The sequence below is a fragment of the Pagrus pagrus genome (genome assembly GCF_965226575.1).
Source record: "Pagrus pagrus genome assembly, chromosome: 6".
In the NCBI taxonomy this organism is placed as follows: Eukaryota; Metazoa; Chordata; class Actinopteri; order Spariformes; family Sparidae; genus Pagrus; species Pagrus pagrus.
Window position 1 is genome coordinate 22,926,888 of NC_140190.1, and position 8,547 is coordinate 22,935,434.

The window sequence follows — 8,547 nt, forward strand, 5'->3', positions numbered from 1 at the left end:
AAATATGGTCTGTTTTCTGTCCACACATTCACATTCACTCGTGTGTGATCATTCTCAGTGACCACAGGCCAGTGCTCCTGGTTTATAAACCAGTCATGTTATATGTAGGACTAAAACTGCCAAAATCAAACTTAAATAAAGAAATGTATAAATGGCTCAATATTAATTGATTGATTGATTGATTGATTGATTGATTGATCAAACAATCAATTGGTCAAACAGTCCATTACTACGGAAGCCCTAAAGGGCCATGCATTCATACATATTATTTCCTCCGTTTTCCCAAGATAACGTGATAATTTTCTCGAGATAACGAAACGTTGTTTTCCCGAGATAATGATATAATTAATTAGAGATCTCGAGATGACTGTGATATGATGAGATTAGGGAGATGCCTGGGACCTCGTAGCTGGTCAGCTATGTAGTTAACTGAGATAACGATATAATTAATTCGAGATCTTGAGAAAACAGAACGATAGTGTATCAGAATCAGAATCAGAATCAGAATTCCTTTATTTGTCCCGCAAATGGGGAAATTTCTTTGTCACAACAGCCAAAGGACAGTATCACACTTAAACAGTAATAAAAGTAAAAAATAAACAATATAATAAGACATAAGAAATAGAATTTAACTGGTATATACATAATATCTACAATATGAAATTGGTATTTACAATATGACATAGTATTTATTATTTATAATATGGACAGTGTAAGTTTAAACAGTTGGTATTTTTATTTACAAACAATAAATAATAAATATGGATATTAAAAATTGTCCAATTTGTGCAAACCAGAAAGTGTGTGGATATGTGCAGAGTTTTTTTATTGCACAGTGCACAGTGAGGTCTACTGGGAGCAGTGCTGGTTGTAGACTCTGACAGCAGCAGGAAGGAAGGACCTGCGATACCTCTCCTTCACACACTTGGGGTGTATCAGCCTGTCACTGAAGGAGCTGACCAGTGCTGTGATAGTGGCCTGTAGGGGGTGGGACTCCTTCACCAGCAGCGATGATAGCTTGGCCATCATCCTGCTGTCTCCCACCACCTGCACTGGGTCAAGAGGGCATCCCAGGATGGAGCTGGCCTTCTTGATAAGTTTATCAAGTCTCTTCCTATCTGCTGCCGAAATGCTGCTGCTCCAGCAGACTATACCATAGAAAATGGCTGATGCCACCACAGAGTCATAGAAAGAAGTAGTATATTAAGTAGTATATTAAATCATTGCAGGAAACATCATTCAGTGTAGCAATGTAAGTGGATCATTGTCATATATGTCATATCGATCACCGCGTCACATATCTTTTCAACCAAGGCCTGACACAGGCTGAAATAGCATTATGCCTTGCTATTACAGATAACACATTAGTGTGCGTAATCTAAAAAGACGTTAGCAAGGCTTCAGCTATATCGGCGGCGCAATCTAAGTGAGCGTGATGTCGTCGTTAACTACATACCTGACCAGCTAAGAGGTCCTAGGCATCTCCATAATCTCAGGCCTATCATATCACAGTCATTATCTCGAGATCTCTAATTAATTATATCGTTATCTTGGGAAAACAACATTTCGTTATCTCGAGATCTTGAAAAAATGATCACGTTATCTCGGGAAAACGGCAGTTGTTATTTCGAGATAATAACTTGAGATCTCGAGAAAACAAATGAAATTAACTCGTTATCACGGGAAAACGGAGGAAATAAAATGTATGAATGCATGGCCCTTTAGGGCTTCCATACGTTACATTTAATTTCATCACAAAATAACATTATTTTGCAGCTCAGATTAAACAAAATATTCTGTTATAAAAAAGGTTCCCTTCCTAAGGCATAGCTCAAGTTTTTAATAATCATCCAACCTAAAGAAATCAGCATAAATGGAGGACATTAATATACACACTTTTTGTCATTAAATGCAACAAAAATAAGTGAAAATGAATGTAGGCGTATAACATGTGACATTAATAACTCTTTCTGCTTTAATTTGCCTGCATTTATTAAATTATTTATGTACTTTACCATAATGTTCCATCAATTAATTATTCATTAACGTATCAATTTTTCAATTTATTTATTTACTTATTTATTTCTGTATTCTTCTCCCTCTGTATTTCCCCCATTATTTATTTCTACGAACGTCTTCCCTAAATTGAAAAAATGCACCTTTAACATCTCTTTATGCATTTCTGCCATCAGAGTGCATGGATCGACTACACATGCCTTGCTTCCACTGGGTGTGGATTTATATTGAGCCCTTTATACATTTATTTTTATACTTTTGATTTTGGCAGTTTCACTCCTCCATTCTATAATAGCATCATAAACTCAGTGAAAAACAGTGATGGAAAATAATTAAGAAAATGTACTCAAGTGTTGTACTTAAATACAATTTTGAGGTACTTTACTGATGATGATCGACTACAGGTGTCATTAATCCATCAGCACATGGTAGCATAGAAATTCCATTGCGTCACAATGTAAATTTTGCGAACACATCAATCAAAAGTACCTAAAGTGCCTAATTGAGATGCTTTTCCAAAGTTGGGTATGTCTGAATTAAAGTATTTTGACCTCTTAACACCACAGGTTGTTACACTGATCTTACTCAGCCTCTGTCTCAAACGTCTGATTCAAATGCTTAATCTGGAAAGAAAGCAGTACGTCCTCTGATTGAAGACTTCTCTTTCATACAGAGTGAGGGAGCGAGGGCCCGTTGCAGTCAAGTCTCTGTGGTGCTCAGACTTTGATGTGAGATTATCGGGCCTCAGCTATGGGACAGAAGGTCAGCACTCTCTCACTGGTTTGGTGCCTCCTTTTCTTCTCCTGCCGCTCAAACTGATCCAGTCTGCTTCTCAGTCAAGTCTGAGTAAAAGAAGTCCCACCTGGCTGTCAGACACGAGGGTGTCCCACTTGTATTGAGGCATCACCCTTTAAATCCTCCTTTTCAATTTGTAGGAAGAGGGAGAATCACAAAATGAAGCAATGTTGCACAGGTTTCACACATGTAAAAGAACTTTATTATAATCAAAAGAAAATGTTAATTTCAATTATCAAGTACAATTTATAAAGAAAATCAAACAAGAATCAGTAGATATTACAATACATATTTTTTAACGATAAAAAAAATATACACCAGTGTGTCCTCACTTGGAGGACCTTAAAAAAAAACAATCAAAAAAAGAATCAAACATGAGTAAACATTATATACATTCATATGTTTACTCATGCTGATTATTTTTTTGATTGTTTTTTTGTAGCCCTGTTGTAAGAGTCTTGTCAGGGCCGTTCATTTGGCTCCTCCCTTGTCAGCTTGTCTGCTGGTGCCACTTCCTTCTTTGCTGGGTTCCTAAACAGGGAACACATTTGGATGCACAGGACCACCGTCATTATCTATCATCTAGAGACACAATCATCTCCTCCCAAAATGTGCTGTTGTGAAATTATTTACTGCTTTTGTCAGGGAGAACGTAAGCGTAAACAACACACAGCAATAATAATAAGACTCATTACTCGGTGTGGAATCTAATTCATCAAACTAAATCTTTCTCTGTGTAATAAAAGCGGGAGAATATTATACACAATAAAAAAGGCAGTCCAAACAATACCACAATTAAAAAAAAAAAAGACTACTAAACATACTACACTACTACAATATATTTTGGAATATTTACTCACTGCTCTTGCTATGAGCCGACAATCTGGACTGACAAACTGAGGCTATATATAACCAAATTTAAGCAGGTGGTTAAAGCAAAACCATTAAATATGTACACTGGAAATAAAACCCCTGTTGCTGTAGGTTTTGACTTTGGACAGCAGGGGGTGTAGTTTCACCCTCTCTCGGAGCAGAGTGCTTGCCGAGAGGTAAGGTGGCCTCGATAAAACACAGGAAGTACATCATAACATCGACAGTGAGAATATTTATATTAATAACGTATTTAGCCATTGTATTAGATATATTTAGCCATAGGGACACATTTGATTTCTCTGTAAAATAAAGAAGTTTCCAAGTCTGATCACACCGTATCGTGATTCAAGAAGGCATTGCTGTTCCCTATGGAGGGGCCACTGCCGTGTTTGTGTTGTATTTGTGCCTTATTTATGCAGGAATAGCACTGGATTTTTTATTTACTTTTTGCTAGTTTCTTTTTACAAACTGGCAACCAGTTCCTTGAGTGGAACGAAGCTTTATATTTTGACTTTTATAACATAAATAATTAAGGGTAAAATTGGGATGACAAGGGGAAAAAACACAAAATAGCATCTGAAGTGGTGTATGTGATTCATCACGGCTTGACAAAAAAGCAAGTCAAACAGATTTTTTTCAGAAGCTTGTGTCAGTACCTTGTTAAGATTGGTGATTTGATTTTAAGAAATGCATTGCCAAATTTGCAGTATCTTTAAAAAATAAAAAAAAACACCACACAAATGTATTGGAATGATCAATAAAGGCTTGACACCGTTTCAGGTTAGCTTATCTAAAACAATATGAGCAGGCTGAGAGTGCTACTGAGATTTTCTACATGCAGGGATCATAATGCTGACCAACCTGTGACACATGACAGGTCTTGATCTTCTTCTTTGGGAGCATTGGGGAGTCTTGACCGGACCGTGACGAAGCCTCAGCCCCCTCTGGAACCACCTTTACCTTAAATGGAGGGACAACAGTTATGTGTTATCTGTGTAGTAGTTTCAGTCATTTTAAAGCCACTGTACTTTAGACACACACTGTAAATACTGAAATATTTGCCTGGGCTTTTATTTACCTTAACTAAAGACAGAACTAGATATATTATATACAGTACTCTTCATTACGCTGTCACTGCAACTATTTACTATTCAGTCACTAAGCTATCAGCCCAATCAATCAGCCAGTGTCTCCGGCAGCCTCACCCCTCCAGCTTTGATCAGCTTTCTCTTGAAGTCTTTGTTGGGGTTGTTGAAGGTAAGCATCTCACAACGCAGGTGGTCGCCCTCAGGCTTAAGGTTTAGGTTGTAGCTAAAACACACCTTTTTTGGCTTGTCCTGAAAGAAACAATAGAGAGAGTGTTTTATCAAGCTAATCTGTTAGCTTTTTTACCGTCTTGTGTGACAGAAAGTAGCTTGTATTTGTCTTTCTGCATCACAGAAGACTTACAGTTGAATGAATAACCCATCGATAAAACAGACAGACATAGTCTTTCCATCTCAAACATTTCAGTTGTAGAGAGCGGGGCAAGTGAAGCTGAAGGAGAAGGTATGAAGACACCCTTGAGTAATTTCATAAACACAAATGTCTTGTTTGTTTGTCTTTAGTGCTTTTTTCATTTTCTTGACAGATTGGTCCATCTCCTTCACCTTGTTCTTGAGGAAAACTTCGATATGCATGAGGAAGTCATTGGAGCCCGACTCCACCACTTTGTACGGAGGCTCCGTGAATACTGAACAGACACAGATGACATGAAAGAAATACTGGTTATAGTTACAGTGACATTAAACTGATAATATTCTTAGTGCTGACAAATTAATGAGTTTCATGTGATCAAGGGATAAAGGCAGAGAATAAATCCAGTCAATTTTCTTATCTTTTTCTTTCCCTTTATAAAGGAAGGGAGGTTGCAGAGACATCAACATCTCCTGACCAATTTCCTGGGGGAAACCCTGCATGAATGTGTTATGCTGCACTTCTTAATGTATTTCGTGCAGTCTTAGGCAGTTCAAATAGCCTTAAGCTAAGTAGCCTTAAGCTATTTCAACTGCCTTTTTGTATGAATGTGCTATATAAATATATGATTCTTACATCCACAGTGGGGTCCAAAAGGCTTAGACTACATTACAAATCTTTAATATTCTTATATAAACTTGGAAATAATCAAAGTTTGAGGATTTAAGAATCATTTAAAACACAGTTTTATGATTGGTAAAATGTAGAAGATACATTGAAGATCCAGCAGTATTTCTAGGTCAGCAACAGTGGTTTGACCACCTTTGACCTCCTCTGTAGAAAAGGTCAGATTTGCTTGAATTGTAAAACTTTCAATGAAGAAAGAAATACTAGATTTGGTTTACTCTTCAGGCCTTGTTCACTTGTAGCCAGTCTTCACTCCATTATAAATATATATTTGCCTCAAGTTTCCAGCAGATCATTGCTCACTTAGTAACATTGTGACGGGGGAAACATGGCATTAGAACTAAGTGTTTGTGTCAGGAAGTCAAATGTTAATCTAAGCACAGAGGGGCTTTCATACCGAGATATTCTGGAATGTATGCTCATTTTTGAGGATTCAACTTTTCACTCAAAAAAAAATAAAAATAAAATAGTATTACATTCAAAACAAATGTAAAATAGAAGTATTTGGACAAGTGATGTCAGACTTTTGGACTCTACTGTATTTGCAAAGTGAAAGATTGTGGTCATGTGCATGTTCAGATTTGATTGCCATACCTCTCTTGGGTTTGGGGTAGCTCTCATGCAGGTGGAAGACAACTTTGTGTGTGAAGTGCTGAATGTCATCAGTCTGTTGCCCTCTGACAAAAACAGTCCAGTTGTGGGTGAAGTCCTCTGATGTTTCCCTCTCTCTTAGCTGGACTGTGTGGCCCACCTCAAGATTCACCTGAACTTTACACTACAAGGGGCAGAAACAAGAGAGTAAAACACTGTGCCTCAAAGGCCAGAGAAAGAACAAGAATGCAATTCACATGCAAATACTACCCTTAAACAATTACAACGGTTATTATCTCTAACTGTTGTCAAACACCAAAAGTTAGGTCAACTCCATCCTTGGAGTCAGACCTTGATATGCAGTTGAAAAAGCAGGAAAAAGTGGCTAAGAGGACCTTTGGTGCCAGACTGTAGGCTCCACATTAATCTTTTAATCAAAGGCAGCCAGAGGGGAGTCCCAAACAGCCTATATACATATATCCCACCAGTTAAAGGTGCGCTATGTAGTTTTTGGGAAGACATTTTAATCAGATGAGGAAAATACACAAACTGACCTTAAAGGCCAACACAATTTCAAACTGTTTTAGGGTCATACTACAGAAACTTCCACCTTTGGAAGTGCAACATGTCTGAAAATTGACTTCCCTTTCTACTATTTAAACTTAGACCACATTATTCCATAACTCATTGACTCTAAAAATACACATAAATAAAGTCTTAATTACTTTTTTTTTTTTAAAAACTGGTGTTACTCATAAGGAGATGAACACCAGTGATTTCCTTCTATGACTAGGGACAAAAACAAATTGATGGCCCAACAGGCAGTAATTGTTCAAATAACCTATTGTTTTATTATAAAATATGACAAGAACTTAAGTCACAAGTGTTTTTTCAGGTGTAATGTTTCTGTAAAGGCTAGGACCAGACGTTTCCATAGAATTACCCTTTATTTTGTTTGTATGTGGCGGACCCTGCCACCTCTCTAGCTTCAAACAGTGTTCTGGGGACCTTATTTTCCTCTGAGGAAGGAAATAAAAATATCCCTGAGTTTGTATTATAACCTCATCAATATTGTAAGTATTACCTTTCTGAGTTTCTTTTCCAAAACTACACAGTGCACCTTTAATATTAAGGGAAGGGGTGTAGAAGCAGTATGACTACTCACCCTGTGATCCTAGCTACACTTTTTATAAACACTTCAGCATTTGATGAGTGTCAGGATATACTTTACATCCACTTTGGAAAAATAACCTCGACTTCTGACGTTCAGTGAAGTGGAAACATATTCAGTTAGACTGACAGCTAGCTAACGGGAAATAACAGCTAGCATGGTTCCAGAGACAAACTGCTTCCAGTTTTGACAGTTTTCCTCTGTGAATCGTTCAGATATCATACAGAGAGATAAAACCACAGTACCTGGTCCATGTTGTGTGTCTGCCCAGCCGCCATCTTCAGTCTGCAGTACTGTGTGCACAGATGATGCTGCGGCACACAACAGTTAGTACAGACCAAAAGGTACCGTTACACACAGGAAGTCTCTCTGTCTAATCCCGTGCTCAGTTTTCACAAAAAAGTGAAAGTGGTGACGCAATCAGGAAATACTCCGAAGGCTAGACCGTCCAATTTAACAAAGGTTGACGCGGATCCAGCCCCTGAATTTGGACACAGCTAGTGTCTCCATGTTCCGTAGACAGTTTATCTCTTCGTACGATGTAAAGTTGATGTGATGATCGTGATTTCGCTAACTTTTCTCAGGAAGTTTCTCTAACTCTCTCATCCAATCAGGGTGCCGGGAATTTTAAGCGCTCACGAAAGGAGCCAATCAGAACTCTCAGAAGGCGGGACAGTCTCGAGTGGCTACGTTCCAATCGCTAGCTCTGTTCTAACTGTACAGCCACATGATGCTAGTTTAAAGGTGCATTATGTAGTTTTAATCAGAAGAGAAAGATCTTCACTGACTGATGTCTTTATGCCTGAACAAACTCAATAAACAAACTCCCTTTGTTTTCACGACTGAAGAAACTGAATAAACAAACTGACCTTTGGGACAACACAATTTCATACTGTTTTTTTACTTTGTTTATATGTGGCGGACCCTGCCACCTTTCTAGCTTCAGACAGTGTTCTAGG

General features: G+C 37.9%; 1 protein-coding gene across 2 annotated transcripts; it reads right to left on the reverse strand.

The window, feature by feature from the left end:
- Positions 1-2,986: 2,986 nt before the first annotated feature.
- Positions 2,987-8,176, reverse strand: LOC311258417 (protein ENL-like). Of its 2 annotated transcripts, none has more exons than XM_084354671.1 (6): positions 7,834-8,176; positions 6,421-6,601; positions 5,334-5,416; positions 4,890-5,021; positions 4,546-4,638; positions 2,987-3,342 (listed from the first exon to the last, which is right to left on the reverse strand). In XM_084354671.1, exons 1-6 carry the CDS (start codon positions 7,864-7,866, stop codon positions 3,283-3,285), a joined length of 582 nt encoding a protein of 193 aa, XP_084210797.1. In that variant the 5' UTR covers positions 7,867-8,176; the 3' UTR covers positions 2,987-3,282. The 2 variants fall into 2 exon arrangements, with proteins under 2 accessions (XP_084210797.1, XP_084210796.1); XM_084354670.1 differs by having other exon boundaries at positions 4,546-4,644.
- Between the last annotated feature and the right edge of the window lie 371 nt (positions 8,177-8,547).

Excerpts from the sequence above, each read along its gene's own strand:
- LOC311258417 (XM_084354670.1), bottom strand. The coding sequence starts at position 7,866 with ATGGCGGCTGGGCAGACACACAACATGGACCAG. Across the intron at positions 6,602-7,833 it reads AGACACACAACATGGACCAG|TGTAAAGTTCAGGTGAATCT; the intron begins GTACTGTGGTTT and ends TGCCCCTTGTAG. Across the intron at positions 4,645-4,889 it reads AGCTGATCAAAGCTGGAGGG|GTAAAGGTGGTTCCAGAGGG; the intron begins GTGAGGCTGCCG and ends CCTCCATTTAAG.